The sequence below is a fragment of the Aspergillus japonicus genome, assembly GCF_003184785.1.
Source record: "Aspergillus japonicus CBS 114.51 unplaced genomic scaffold BO86scaffold_22, whole genome shotgun sequence".
NCBI lineage: Eukaryota > Fungi > Ascomycota > Eurotiomycetes > Eurotiales > Aspergillaceae > Aspergillus > Aspergillus japonicus.
In genome coordinates this window covers 409,445-424,417 of record NW_020291659.1, presented here as the reverse complement: position 1 = coordinate 424,417, position 14,973 = coordinate 409,445, and the positions used below count along the sequence as shown (strand labels likewise).

The 14,973-nt window shown below is 51.1% G+C and overlaps 3 protein-coding genes across 3 annotated transcripts; 1 reads left to right on the top strand and 2 right to left on the bottom strand.

The window, feature by feature from the left end:
• Positions 1–108: 108 nt before the first annotated feature.
• BO86DRAFT_399394 (uncharacterized protein) lies at positions 109–399 on the top strand (the record flags this gene model as incomplete). The annotated part of the gene is made up of 1 exon (XM_025673621.1): positions 109–399. A coding segment is annotated over one exon (291 nt), but the record flags the coding sequence as incomplete, so codon positions are not given.
• A 629-nt stretch (positions 400–1,028) lies between these two features.
• BO86DRAFT_379125 (uncharacterized protein) lies at positions 1,029–1,916 on the bottom strand (the record flags this gene model as incomplete). The annotated part of the gene is made up of 4 exons (XM_025670659.1): positions 1,029–1,579; positions 1,645–1,671; positions 1,735–1,794; positions 1,847–1,916. The coding sequence occupies 4 exons, from the start codon at positions 1,914–1,916 to the stop codon at positions 1,029–1,031; spliced, it is 708 nt and encodes a 235-aa protein (XP_025528048.1).
• Positions 1,917–9,275: 7,359 nt separating this feature from the next.
• Positions 9,276–11,994, bottom strand: BO86DRAFT_89734 (grainyhead-like protein). The gene is made up of 3 exons (XM_025677769.1): positions 11,398–11,994; positions 10,053–11,347; positions 9,276–9,994 (listed from the first exon to the last, which is right to left on the bottom strand). Exons 1-3 carry the CDS (start codon positions 11,910–11,912, stop codon positions 9,675–9,677), a joined length of 2,130 nt encoding a protein of 709 aa, XP_025528047.1. The 5' UTR covers positions 11,913–11,994; the 3' UTR covers positions 9,276–9,674.
• Positions 11,995–14,973: the final 2,979 nt, after the last annotated feature.

The following is a 14,973-nucleotide window of genomic DNA, read 5'->3' as shown; positions in this document are numbered from 1 at the left end:
CAACCAAAACAAACACTACCCATCCCCCAACCAGAACCCAACACCAAATCAAAAAGAAATCGTTCAAAGCAATGCTCATATCCGTTTCACCACACAACAGAAAAAGAAATCCTCGTCGGTTTCGCCTGCGGCCATGTCTTCCACCTGTCGCACATCCACCAAACGTCCACGAACACCAGCAGCAGTCCCACCACCCCCTACAGCCGGTCGGCGGTGCACACGCCGCGGCCGTTCTCGCCGTCGCGCACCATCACCCTCGAGGACATTTCGACGGCGACGGCGAGGACGGTCGGCCCCAAGGTCACGACCGCGCGGCTGCTGCGCGACCGGGTCGGTGAGGGCTGTCGCATCTGTACGCTCGCCAAGGAGCTGGAGGCCATTGGGGATGCGGACGCGTAGGTAGGTGTAGAGGAGAGGCAGGTGGGCAGATGGGCAGGCAGGCTGTCTTAGTCTCGTGCATGGGGGATGCTCCTCTTGAATGAGGGGTCGGTGAGGATTCTCGACTCAAGTTTGCCCTTCGCTCAGGTTGGCTTTGGGTGGGCGGCTGAATGCTGAGACAACGATCCTAACATCAAGTAATGCCCTAAAGCTTCACAGCTACAACCCCCTAACGTCCTGCAGCTGTTGGGATGGAGGGGTAGCCATGGCCGAGGTGGCGGTGGTCGAGTACGTCAACTCATCAGTATGGCTTCTAGGAGGAGGACGCGACTAGGCCATGTATGTTTATTATTTAGGAGATACCCATGGTAGCAACGGATTACTGTGCGAGCAACGTCAAGGTCTGAAGACTTTTTCGCAGATTAATTTAGGCGGCGACCAACCGCTTCAATAGCAAGTGACAGCAGAAATAATCTTGGGAGCGGCACACGTTACGCCTTGCGTCCCGACATGAGACAAATAAAGAGAAAATAGAAGCACCAGGTGTCCGACAGCAAGGGGGACAGGCTCAGTCACACAGAGTGTCCGTGCCCGAGTCCCCCTGTGCATGAGCCACTGATGAAATAGCACTAGAGCGTGAAAAGAACCTCTTAGATACTGAAGAAGATAAGGAAAGTTGCCGCGAAGGCCAGAAGAGCAGCACGCATGCCACCATTACCGGAAGCCTCGCTCGAAGGGGGCGCGGTGGTATGAGTGCCACTGGCGGCCGAAGTACCAGTACCAGAAGCGGTGGTCAGAGTGGTAGCTGAGTGGGTGATGTCCTGCGTACTAGAGGAGACAGGGGAAGCCGAGTGAGAGGCACTGGTGCTGGGCAGACTAGAAGTCTCCTTGGTGTTTGAGGTTGGGCTGGGAGCTGCCTCGGTCTTCGAAGTCACGGGCGGCTGCGCAGGAGTCTGTCCAGTAGTGCCAGGCACCGAGGTAGGAGAAACTCCCTCGGGCTTCGAAGTCACAGGAGGCTGCACCACAGTACCAGGCACAGTAGTGGGAGCGGGAGGAGCACTCTGGGATTCCGAGTGACTCGAGGACTGACTAGTGGGGTTGGCAGGAGGGAGCCCGGTGGTGCCCGTCGCGGGTGGGTTCGCGGGACCAGTAGTGGAGATCACCGAGGTCGAAGTCTCACAGATGGTTTTGATGATGGTCACTATGAGAACGACAGGAGTTAGAAGCTACGCTAAAGGCTTTGACGAACGAGGGAGGAGAACATACCGTCGCGGGGATCGTGCTCATGCATGGCTGCGGTGGTAGAGTGGTCAGAACAGCTGACTCTCGACTGCTTCCTGAGCTTGGATGACTTACCAAGAGGAATGGCAATGAAGGACTCATCGTCATGCACGGTTTCAACGGCACCAACGTTTTCTGGTAGAGTGTCAGCTGAAGTCTTTGATAATGTTGGTCGGAGGGCACTTACCGGAAGCCAGAGTCAGGGTTGCGAGGATGCAGACGGTCAACAAGACCGCAACCTTGAAAGGGGCGAACATTTTGATAAGAAGAAGTGGGATTACGGTCTTGGAGCGAGAGAATGATGAAATCAACGAGCGAGGTTGTCAAGTTTTGAGCCTTGGGGCTGGAGATAGTTGGAACGAGTGTGGATGGAGGTAGCGAGCGTGAGAGGTGATAGAATGGGGAGATGGAGAGGAGAAGAGATGGAGGATGAAGAGATGGAGGATGAAGAGATGGAGGATGATGAGAAAGAGGAAGAAGAAAAGACGGAGGAGAGAAGAGGGAAGATAAACAACAGCAGCAAGTCAGGTGTCGCAGTGAATGTGCGTGTTATCATGGGTGATCCCAAATAGGAAAGGGGCACCAAGCACAGCACCAAGCAGCTGAGAGAGTATCACAAAGAGAGGGAGGCGGCCAATGACCAGCAGACAGTGAGAGACATGCTTTCATTCACTCCCAGACACGCAGCCAATGTCGGATCTGGCTGGAGGAGAGCGCACGCTGTTCAAGGTTGAGTGAAACCGCATCAGAATGTGTAGATGTACGAGAGGACTGCAGTTTCTATAGTGGATTGAGACATAGGACTTGCAGCATTCCCACCAGCTGAGAGATAATTATAGACTGAGCACTTGCAGATGTCAAGCGCACTGTCGATGCACATGCAGGCGGCCTCCACGATAGATCAAAAGTACTGTCTGTACTTGGTGTACATAGCTCTACTCTCTCTCTGCTTACACTTCGCTCCTCTGTAATTCCAGTCACTGGACGAACGTATGCATCCATCCTATACATCCACCCTATGAGTACGTCTCCACTTGATCAAAAAGAATAAGCTTAACAGCAGCCGAGCTGCACGGCAGCTAAGCTCAAACTGGTCAAAAGAACCCTGCCACTGCACCATACGAGGAACCACCAGGCACAGCCGAACAGAAGAACCCAGCGGTAACTTAACCAATGGTGCGTCAGCAGTGGCTGGTGAGTCTGTCTGATCTCGTCTCCTCTTTTTCCCTGCTGGGATCGTTCTAGCAACCTGTCCCCTGTGGCTCAGGCCAAGCTCTCGGAGGAACCGGCCAGAGACTACCTGGGCACCTCCCCCAATTACTTGTCAACTCGTCCACGGATTTGGTACTTTTTGTTACCTCCCCTCCTTACCGTCGCCGCTAATCCCCACTATTTATGACAGCTATGACAGGGCAGTATGCATCCGTCTCCGTCTTATCCTGCACGGAAAGCTTTTCCTCAACGAATAGCTGGCCGGTTCGCAACGAGGTTTCAAGCTAGTCTCGTATCACAAAGAAACGGAAGGCCTGGATCGGTCTAGAATATCCAGCTGCTTGAGCTGGCCGGTATCAGCTCTGACGGCTGGATGCATGGGATCGATTGTTGGCACTGCTCCCATCACCAGGAGGTCTGATCGGCCTGCTTTCTGAGCCCGGACGTCAGGAATGTGCCAGCTATGCGCCTCGATTGATCATTACACCAGAACAACAATAGAGAACCATGATCGACAACCACATTTCATGGTCCCGACAAAGGGTGGGTGGTGTCCGGTGAAAGGGTATACGCATCAACCCGCCGCCACGCAGCAAAATGCTCACCTTCCGGAGCTCCTCCCAACGCCTGAAGCTATTCCGAGTGACAGAACTTTGCAGTAACCGGGGCGACCCACTCCTATACAGACACCATCGTTCCTCTCTTCACCACCCTCCCCTTATGACCAGTGACCTTGAACTGTTCGTCGTTCTTCCCATAGAAACCTCCCCTTTGACGACATATCCAATTCCTTTCGCGGTAGATCAGCAACGTTAGCTGCGGAGGTTATTGCAGATAAGCTACCGTCCCCACGGCTGCAAGTGTCACTATCCCCAAGACCGATCGACCAATCAATGGACGATCGAGCAGAGATCGAGCAGAAGAGTCTGACAGTCCACGATCTCCTGTGGCAAAACGGTCTCGTCTGCCCCCCTCCCCCCCCGACGTTTCTTCACGCACGTTTAAAATCAACCTTAAAGCCTAACGAGACCTACCCTCCCCGGCACTTGCAGCCAAAACCCGCCAGGAACGTTACCACTATCTGACAAGAAAGTTACTCTATTTCCGACGCTGTGGTTCCAGGACAAGCAACCACCTCGTGTCCGATGCTTCCGGTAGATCGATAACGCCCTATGAGGTGCAGCCCTAGCGAAGAACAATCAATCCAATCTACAAGCGCCGGCTGACTGATCTCGGTTTCCCATGAACTAGTAGGCTAGTTGATTTTTCTGTTCCCCTGTCGATTACTCCTCCCGACTGCCGAGCAGATCCTACTCCATGATCACTACCCCTACTTAGCGCGATCTTGGCTCACAACACAGCACACCTCATGACAGCCAAATCTGTCTCGTGCTCTGGTTCTGAGTATCTTATCCCGTGAGCATTGGTCTTGAACCCTCAGGCATTCATTCCAGCACCACAGAGCGCCCTGGGCCAAGACAATACGAGCTGATACCCACGATACCCACCGCCCAGCGGTTCGGCGTTCGTACGGTGTAAGCATGGTATGTAATTCCAATACCGCCAATCCGCCCTTCCTGCAGGCCAAACGGCGCTAAATTAGGTGGAAAATTACCACAAGTGGAGTAGAAGAAAAGCATCCCTCACCCATCGGCACGATCCGTATGTGGAGTGGAGAATTCATTTTCTCTCTCAGTCAGCCGCCGAGACCCAAGCACCACCAGAGGGGGGAAAAATCGGTGGGTTGCAGCGGCACTATGTCCGGATTTCCAAGGAACTTGACAGGGACTAGCAGTGCGCGTATGACGACATCGTACATTTCGGAGGTGCAAAAGGGCCCCCCTACCGAGTTCATGACGTCACTTTCAGGTCCAGCTGCGCTCGCTCGCTTCTCTTGGGGGGTCTGGAATTTCCCCTTCCCTTGTCCGCTCCCACCTTTTTTTTTTTTTTTTTTCTTTTTCCACCCCGGGAGCGAGTTCTAGTATGAGAAACAATTCGCGGAGGAGCGGACAGCAGATCGAAGAGAGAAGGGAAGGGGGGACGTGTCAGACCGAGCCGAAATCTTTTTGGTTTTTCGGGTTTGTAGCATTCAATCTACGGAGTACCTTCCTTTTTCTACTCGTTTTCTTCTCCCTGTCCAGAGTACACAGCAGGGAAAACCGGATCTCGCCAACTACTGAGCACTTTCCCTTTCCCATTCCCATTCCCATTCCAATGCACTACGACCAGCACCTACCGGTAGACCTGAGACCTCGTCGTTGTATCGACAGTAGTCCGTACATCTACATGTAACTCTAGTCCGAATAGACCAACAAACGACCTTCCTCTTTCTGAACGAAGACGACAGACAAGACAAACCGTCCGCTCAGATCCCTTCCCCCCCGAACTCTCACACGACCCGACTAAACAAAAACACAAATCGATCGTCTTTTCCCTCGCATCGAACCAGATGCGGCCCCCCAACTCGGAAATCCGAAACCAGACCAATGCCCAAATCGAGACTCCCACAAAAAACCCCTCATTGCATTTTTGTACGAGGTACACAGTACATCAGTACATCAGTACCTCAGTACCTCTTCTCCACGAGATCGGCATTATCGTTTCCGAGCGCAGTGATTGGTGGAATGGTTGTTTTTGTTTGACGGAGGAGGCTCGGGAGCCAGCCAACCAGCCAGCCCACTGTAGACTTGACTCGATTGAGGAATACTGTAACTACGCGTCCCCAGGGGGGGACCACCCAGAAAAGAAACAAAGAAAAGAGCCGAACCTTTGGTACGCAAAGTCTGGAACACAAGCAGATGATAAGCGTGAAGGTTCCTCTGACTCGATCATCGACACGTCGATCCCGATCCCAGATGCTGAGCCCGCCCGCCCGGCAAAAGCTGTTCCATCTGTCTTCTCGAAAGTTGAAACCCAGAAGAGGAAGAGGAAGATGAACGGAAAATGGAGATCCATCAGGTACCGGTACCGGTACCGGTACCAGTACTCCGTACCACCTTCGAGTCCAAAGGGTGGTACGTACTGGTACGTTATGGGGATTCGAAAGCCGAACTTCAAACCAAAAAAAAAAAGTGACCAATCAATGTGGTACCGAGGACGGGAGGCCGGCCATGCCCCATGCGCCCTAGCGGTGACGTCACCGACATCCTCGGCACATGGCCACATAGTAGAAGTATCTAACTTATTTGTCGCATTGCTACTGTACATACATACTCCCAACCGAAGAAAGCCACACAATCTTTACCCTCTACAAGGATAGGGTCGCGGAATAATCAGCGAAACTCCATAAGACATGTTCTTTATAGACCGGGATATCTCGAACCGATCCTCCTCCTCCTCCTCCTCCTCCTCCTCCTCCACCTCCATCGACCTTCGATCAGGAAGGTGCAGAACATAGTGACCCTGAACGAAAGTCGGGACGCTTGCCCCGATCTCCGACCTTCCTTCTGGCCGTATCTCCCAAGGTCGACTCCCCAACAAACCCAGCCCGTCCAGTCCCACACTGCGAGTCCAGATAGCCTACGAGTACTCCGTAGATACCGTAAAAATTCCAAGAAGTCCAAGCGATACTTCAACAAACGCAACTCTAGCGCGCCGCGTCCGCCCTGAGACAGGCACTAAAACCGCAAAAGACTCCACCTTGATTGTCCAGACTAAAGAGTGCATCAACCAGTTAGTGGCTCCGCGAAGGTTGTTTAGGAAGTTGTACACCGCACCCGCACCCGCACTCGAAGCCCATCAACCACCCAAACCATCAACAAGACCGATTATCTACAGACGGGACCCGGTCTAGAACCTCATTTTCGACCACCCACCATTCAACCTGATGTCCTGAACTTACTGATGAGTACAACATGCATTGAAACCATGCATGACTTACCATACCTAGCAGTACCCATAAATTTCCCAGATTAGAGTCCAGTCCCGTAAGAACCAATCGGCACGAAATTGAACCCTCCTCCCCCCCCCAAAAAAAAACAACATCGAAGGAACTTCGATTCCATTCGATTCCTCCCCCCCCCCCCCGGCCCCCCAATTTCAGCCTTACCGTCCAGCTGACTCTTAACCCAGAAGATTGACTTTCTGCTAGAACGATGCACTCCCTTGTTTTGACTCGGTATACACCCTCAATTCCTGTCTTCCGATTGACGGATCTGTGTTTGGATGGGTTTTTGGTTACGGTACCTTTTTATCTACCTCTTCTTCTGCTCGGTTAGGGTTGTCCCCTCTTGAGGACAACGGCCACTAAGTTACGTAGTGGACTAGTGACCCTGAGCTGTGAGACTGTCCAGTGTAAGTGTACACCTACGTAGGATTTGGGCGGTGGAGGGGGTCGGTCTAGAATCATGTCCTTTTGGGGGAAGGGACATACACAAACACACACGTACTGTACTGGTACATCCCCAGCAAGACAAAGAGAGACAGAGACTAAAGCACACCAACCTAGCCCAACCTATACTCCAGGACTTACCTCCAACGAACCTCTAATCCCCCTCAATGACAATCAAGCAAGAAGGTAAGCAAGTTACTCCGTACCTAGCCCGCCAATCCCTAACCTCCCCCCCACCCCTCTCCTGGAACTATACTATACTATACCATCCATAAAGCAAATCGAAAACCACCCAAGAGACTATAGATCGATCACCGTAGAGTACAGTACAGCACACAAACCCCTTCCCACCGATCTGATCCCCGAAAAATCCCCTCACATCCATCCCCATCAATCACGCACACACACACACTCTCTCTCTCTCTCAGCATAGAAAAAGAAAAGGGGAAAAACAGAAGAAGTAGGAATCCAAGCTCCCGACCTCAAAGCACCAATACAACACGTACGTGTGAGTAAATCTGGTGGTAAGCAAGTCTACAAGTCTATAACTCACCCATCGGTAAATAGCCGAGGTGAGTCCCGGGTCCCGGGACCCCCGACTTACCCGAAGTATACAAACCCAACCACCAAGACAAAAGAACCGCATCGAATAACCTGGAAAACATAGCATCACCCAATACTCTATCCAAAAAGGATACACAGTGACAGTGGTGGTGGGGGAGGGGGAGAGAGAGGTCTGAGGTCTGCACATAGATCCACATTCCCTCCCCCCCCCCCCCCCGAGAAAAAGGAATGTGAAGGTGAATGTGAATGTAAACGTTGTCCCTCCCGGTTTCCAAGTTTTCTGGAAGAAACTTGCCGGGAACCCCCTAGTGCCTGAGTATAACAAACAACCGCCCAGAAGCAAATTTCAATCTCCACGCCTCGTTGGTGGGCATTCGGGGCCGAACATTCCAACACATAAAAACACACCACAAAAGTTGCCCGGCCGGTCCGTCCGGTAAAATCCCCAGCCCCCCAAAAGTGTGAAGCAGATCGTGGTTTTGTCGTGAGGTTTACGATTTAGGTTAAACGTCCCCGGTTGCGCACGCTATCAGAACCGACCGGGTGATGGTCCGATGGGAAAAGTCAAAGAGGAAAAAAAAGCCCCACATCACACGGGGGAGAAGCAAGACGGAAAATGGGGGTCGATGGGGGGTGATGGGGGTGAAAGACAGTAAACAGTAAACAGTGGATAATGGATGGACAGGGGAATGGGGCTATGATGTCATCGGGCTGTCGCTTTCCTCCCGAAAACTATCACGGAGTCTCAAAACACGGAGCTGGAGTCTAGATTCCGAAAAACTACACTATGCACGGTAATACATATATTACCATTACCCTAAGATCAAGGAGGCGCCCGCCATGTCAGTAGACTGGCTCCTCCGGTAATTCACTCTATCCCCAAATTAGAAAAGTTTAAACCGACGTTCCCCTCTGATCTCCCGACGGTTCGTTGGCTTGCACGCCCGGGATGCCTCCCATCGGCCTCTTGGGCTCTCGATCCCGATGGCCCTAAATGGGGTCGCGTTTGCAAAATGGAATCACCCAGAAAGAAAAAAGGCCGGTGGACATCCGTTCGTTCCGAGAGTTCGGTCCCATGTATAGTATTTTCGTTATTTTCTTTCTCTGGCATATATGATGATACCCTGTCTAGCAAACAGGAACACGCACGTCAAGAAAACACGGGGAAGGACAGTCTTGTAGATGATAATCATAATAAAAGAACCATCATCCAGATGTGAAGGTGTCAAAAGTCAAAATCAAATCAGACAGCTGCTTTCATCTTCCAGAAAACAGCAAGAGTGGAGATAACACACAGAGGAATTAATCAACCATTAAAACAGATAAAATACTTCCGACAAAAATGGACAGGGTATCTATTCGTGTTCCTCATACCTCAACCAGATCTTCGAACAATGGCAAGCCAACCAATCTCAACCAGAAGAAATGCGAGGTCGTGTATTCCCAAAAAAATGAAAAACAAACCCAGAAGACGTTGTCGGAAAACGGACATGTTTAGGATATCATGAAAACCATATAGCACAGAGTCGCGACAAAACAATTCAAGATGCAGAAAAATGCCTGGGTATCATTGCTAGGGAACTCGTGTATTATTCCCTGATACAACGCCCCCCGCCCTCCACCGTGGAGGGTAATATGAATGATGAGTAAGTCAATAAAAACCCCGAACTCCAAATGAAGTCAAGAAAAATGGCAAAAGTATATCACTCAAGGATGAATGCAATGTACCTTTTCACCACGCACCAGGCGCCCTTAAAAGGGAGAAAAAGGAAATGATGTCAAAAGACCAGCCCAAGAAGGCATGTATGCAGTTCAGAGGTGGGAAAAAAGATATGGAGGATGAAGAGGAAGTTTTACGTGGCCGAAGAATTTGAGAGGGTCGTGAATGTTTCCATCAGCTTAAGACAGATTAATAGCTCAGCTTGACTTCAACGCTCTTAGGGCTTTCGGCACCTGCAGCAGCCGCACTTTCGAAGCTGGAAGTCTCGGAGATCTCAACCACCATGTCCTGGCCATCTGGCAGTTCACGGACGACGTCATCGTCGACCATGATCTTGAGACCATTTTGCTTGACATGGAGCACCCGCACGATTCGTCGGGGATCGATCCGCTGCTTCATCGAGATCTTCTCCATGAGATCTCGCACAGTACGTTCCGTTAGGTAGACGGCCCGGTAATAATCATCCTGAGGCTGATCATTCCGCGGGAATCGGACGTAAAAGCATGCGACTGGTTTCCAGGTTAGCATCGTAGCCCCAGGGGGGGGGGCATATCTTGCGGAACTTACTTGGTTTCACGGGCCGCTCGGTTGGGGGTCTGTAGGTTGGATCGATGTCGACTGCTTCGATGTACCCCACAGGGACGTGGTTATCGTTACCGGCGACCTTCTGAACTTTGACCGGATGCTTCAACAGGACCTTTTCACCCATGGCTTCGGAGCAAGGGCGCGAATTTTCGCGAGAGTTGTTCATGGATCCATGATACCCCGAGTCGTAATAGAGGTTGGACTGCGGGTTCGGCGGGTGGCAGGGTGAGTTTAGTGAAATGCTGCTGCTGCTGGGCGAGACGGCATGCAACGACGCTCCATCGATGCTGAACCGAGAGCTGCGGCTGTTTTCTCTCTTGATGAATTCGCGCGACTCGGGCAAAGCAACCGGGAATAGATCCGGATCATCCTCTTCCTCTCCCCGCAGTCCTAAAATGCTCACTGGCCGGGTCGAAGTGAACATGTCCTGCATCAGCGCGAGTTTCGCATGCAAGTCATCTTCCAATGACATCTTGCCGGGTCCATCCTGTGAGCTCATGGACCATGTCCGTTTGTGTTTTGTGATCTTAGCAGGGCGGGGGTCGCCTCCCTTGAGCGCGACGGAGCCGCTGCTACGCTTCCGCTTGCCATAGTTGCCAGCTCCTAACTCGGCCTGAGTGATCTGCTGTCGAAGCTTGTCAATCGTTTTCTTGACATGGGCGACGTCATTGGACAACTTTCGCTCGGCTCCATGGTCGCGGAAGAGTTTCACTTTGCAATAGCATACTTCTGGCTCCTTGGCTGAGCCGGCCGCCACTTCATCCGGCGACAGCATCTCGGTTTTCGCGCACAATCTGACCGGAATACCCTTCACGCCTTTGGAATGACTGAAATCTGTCGACAGGAAGTTGAAGCGGACGGAGATGGCACAGTCCGAGATTCCGGTCGTCGGATTCGCAGTCCACGTCACACAGAAGCCATCAAACGATGCACTTTCGAGCTGGATCTGACGATTCTTCGGGTCTTCCACGCCTCCTTGAGTCGGATCAACGTACTCAACCGCTTGCAGCTTGCCACCGCGCTGATGCGCCTCATTGGAGCCTCGTCCTTCCTTCCACAGCTGCCAGCAAGCTCCTGGCTTAGCTCGTTGCTCTTCTTCTTGGAACGACACACGGATGTAGGTCCGATATCTCAACGGTTGCCCGGTCATCGGTGGTGGTGTCGAATCGACAACGGAGATTGAGTAGGCTTGGCCCTTGTTGAGATATGTGACGGGGATCTCAGCTTGGTGATTGATCATTGCTGTTGGAGCACGCAAAGTGACATGGTAGCGAAAACTGCGCCGATTAGATCTAATGTCTTGCCTGATGAAGGGAATCTAGCTCACCTCTCGCCAGAGTTGTGGATGCTGAGCTGGTCGTCTTGAATCACTGACGGGACGAATTGAGTAGTAGCGTTACCATGCATGTCCACGTCGGTCAAAGACATTCCGTCAACGGATTCGTCCATGGTATCATAACTTGTATCAGTTGGAACAAATGCCCCAGGTGCAAAGGTCGCCGGTTGAGCAAATGGTTGTGGATTATGGAAGTGGGTTGGGAGGAAATGCGGGTTGAAGTGTTCGAGACCCATGGTTGCAGGATCGGCGTTGATGGTGGTTGCAGACAGCTGCTGGGGAAGTGACAGGGGGGTAATCATGCTTAAACCCATGCCAGGGGTATGCAAGTCCCCCGCCTGGCTATGATACACAGCTCCCAACCCTCCAGAGTTCGGAGTATAGTAGCCATGGGGGTTCATCGGATTGATATATGATACTGCATTGGGGTCGACATATGATTGCGCGAAGCGCATGTCGTGTGTAGCTCGCGGTGTGATATCGTTGGGTTTCAGATCGCCGTCCATACTCAACCTGTGATTGATTTGTTGGGTCAGCTTGTGTTTTTTAGGACCAATCCGAGGTGCGAATTCTTATGAACCGATGGGCAATTAAACTCCACCGGGAAATGCTGCATCTCCGTGTGCGAGGAACAGTGTGTATTCACCTAGCGGGAGTAATCGGTCCAACGGGGACCTGACCAAAACGCGCGGCATTGCGGCTGGTGACTGGAGGAACAACGTCCTGGAAGGTCTTCTGGAATCTCGTGATGAGTTCGTCATCGGGCTTCTGGGAGTTCTTTCTATTTGGTTGAATAAATCGGTAAGCATGAGCACAACCCGCAGCCCGAAAGGACGCACCATCCACGTTTGATAATCCGCGCCGACATACCTGTTGCGAAACATCATCAAGCGGTTCGGCGCAATTAAGGCCTTTCGGTTATGGCCTGAACTTGTGAATTGTCAAGCTGCTTTCTGGGTATTTGAATCTTCGTCCTCGTGTCTCTGTTTGTATGTTGCCCGGTAAATTAATCGAGAGTATGGAATTCAAGGGGAAAAAGCGAGGCGATCGTAGATTGAGGTGGCATTCGGATCCAAAAGCAACTATCAATCCGGCGCCGTGGGTGGTTTTATCGGGAGACAATGGTAAGTTTGTCCCGATAAACTTAAGCCAAAACAGTGGCTAGAAAAAGTGGTTGGGTGGATTTGTGGTTTGAGAGAGTCGGACTTTTAAGGTGTCACATCACAATTCACAGGTCGCAAGCGTGGAATGACTGCAATCCCGAAGACTACCACGGACAAGAGGGGGAACGAGATAATTGTTTTGAGACCGGACGGACGGACAAGGATGGGGAGGGGGGGGGGGGGGGGGGGGGGGGGGGGGGGGATACGGAAGAGGAGAGGGGGGGGTGGTTTGATTTGATTTGGTCTGATTTGGTTTGGTTTGGTTTGGTTTGGGTCGCGAAGAGCGGAGAACAGTTCTGAGGGGGAAGTCCGAGTGTTGCTGAAGAGAAGCGGAACCCGGAAGGTATCGGATTTATAGCTGAACAGACTCCTTACTCAGATAAGTCATATGAGAACAGGCACCGAATGTTGTAATGACCCAGGGAATTAGGTCAGAGGGAAAGTTTTTCGAGAAGAGCAGGCGAAGGATACGTATGCTGGAAGCAACTGTACAGATGGTGGTGGAAATAGTTGAGGTGTGGGTGTGTGTGGGGAGTAGGAGGGAAAGAGGAAGAAAGTGTGTGCGTGAGAGAGAGAGAGAAAGAAAAAGAGAAAGAGAGAAGACCCAAAGGAGGGGAGGGGGAGACAGGAAAAGGCAATAGTAGTAGTGAATGTAAGTAGGAGGAGGTAATGTACTCCGTAGTAAGTAAGTACTACTAAGTATGGAGTAGGAGGAGAGAGAGAGAGAGAGAGGAGGATTGAAGAGGGTAGAGCGCTTGGGACCGAACGGTAAGACGGAAGCCCCCCAGTAAGAAATTGATATAGTAGGGTAGGGTGGATATGGATGGTGAGAGGGTAAGGATCTGAAGGACTTTCGACTAAGTCCAACAACCGTCCAAAGAGATCAAGAAGACTTTTTGAACTCGGAGGATTTGTGGAAAGAATGTGATAGTTATTAATAAAAGAAGAGAAAGGGGCCACATGGGAAAAGACGTGGTGACGTGCAATAATAACGGTTGGTTGAGTGATAAAAAAGAATATTATTCTATTATTCTAAAATGCAGTTTGAGAAATGGGAAAATTGGAGGTTGAATAAAAATAATAATAATAATAATACATTTCCTAAATCAAAATCCATAAAGGTGAAAGGTATGGAGACAAAACCTTCCAGAAACTTATTTTGCCCACTCGTCCCTTTCACTGAGTCTCTTCTGGAGTTCTTTTCCTCGCTGATGTGCGCGTCCTCTATGGTGTTCTTTCTCTCTTACTCTTTACTGCTGCCTTTCCCTACCATTTTTTTTTAGATTAATGTTATTTGGGTCGGTTTCCGAGAGATGGTTTTCTAGGATTGGATTTCAAACAGAGGAAGACCCAGGAATCAGTGGGGATGTTGTGAGGGGTGGGAGTGGATCCGGTCTGGTAACTGGGTAATTTCCGGTCGTATTACCAAGGTACAGTACCTGAGCTGGGTAACGCCTGAAGCTCCCGTTATTTTACCGGTACTGTATCATACGGGATGCACTCGTTGCGAGCCAGATAGATAGATGGGTAGGATAGGTATATGTCCATGGTTAGTACTACGTACTCTGACTTGAGAAGTAGGTAGGAAGTAGATTAGAAAGTTTATCCAGATCTTGTACCTCTCCCTCGGGTCTCGATATCTATATCTAAAAAGGGAAACAGGAAGTTTGGGATAACAGCACTGCAGCAGCAGCAACCGCCAAAGGAGAAAATCAGATCCAGCTACGAGGCAGGCTCTACTACCCCGATGAGAAGAGAGTTCTGGACATCCGTATATCCATTAGTTAGCTAATTAGCGCGAAGGCACTGACAACTGCCAAATCAAGCATAATCTACTATAGCTCGATCCTTCCATGACGAGCACTTGTCGGGCTTGTCTCTGGCGTGCATAGCAGTGTGTTCAGCTGGGTGCCGCTCTGTGTCTCTGCGCCTATCGCTTCAATACCGTGGTCAAGTCTATACGGCAGAAACTATACCAGATTTGTGGAGTGTCATTCGGCCCATTCAAGGTTCCCCTTCCAATCTCCCGATTCCTTCAAGCACTGGATGCTAGGCGATCTACGTCATTCCCGAAAGCCCCAGGGGCTGGAGCCCTTGCGATTCGTGCTACTGCGGGCGGTCGAAAGTCGGCGTTAATTGACTTCCTTTATACCCTAAGTTGCACCGAGATTTGCTCTTCCCTGAGACCCTACCTGCGCAGACCAGTTCAGCCACGATCTCTAGCTTTATCTTTGAGAGGCGCACGGTAAGCCAGGCATCTGTACAGGCGGAGAGCGAAGTAAGCATTGAGGTATGCATACTTAATCGGCGTGAGCAGGTTGCTGAGCACAGTCTAATTTCAAGATCACAGAAAAAGAATAAGGTCTACGACCACTACCGACGACCTCGGTTTCTAAAGTAGGTA

Excerpts from the sequence above, each read along its gene's own strand:
- BO86DRAFT_89734 (XM_025677769.1), bottom strand. The coding sequence starts at position 11,912 with ATGGACGGCGATCTGAAACCCAACGATATCACACCGCGAGCTACACAC. Across the intron at positions 11,348-11,397 it reads ATCCACAACTCTGGCGAGAG|TTTTCGCTACCATGTCACTT; the intron begins GTGAGCTAGATT and ends TAATCGGCGCAG. Across the intron at positions 9,995-10,052 it reads CGAGCGGCCCGTGAAACCAA|TCGCATGCTTTTACGTCCGA; the intron begins GTAAGTTCCGCA and ends CCTGGAAACCAG.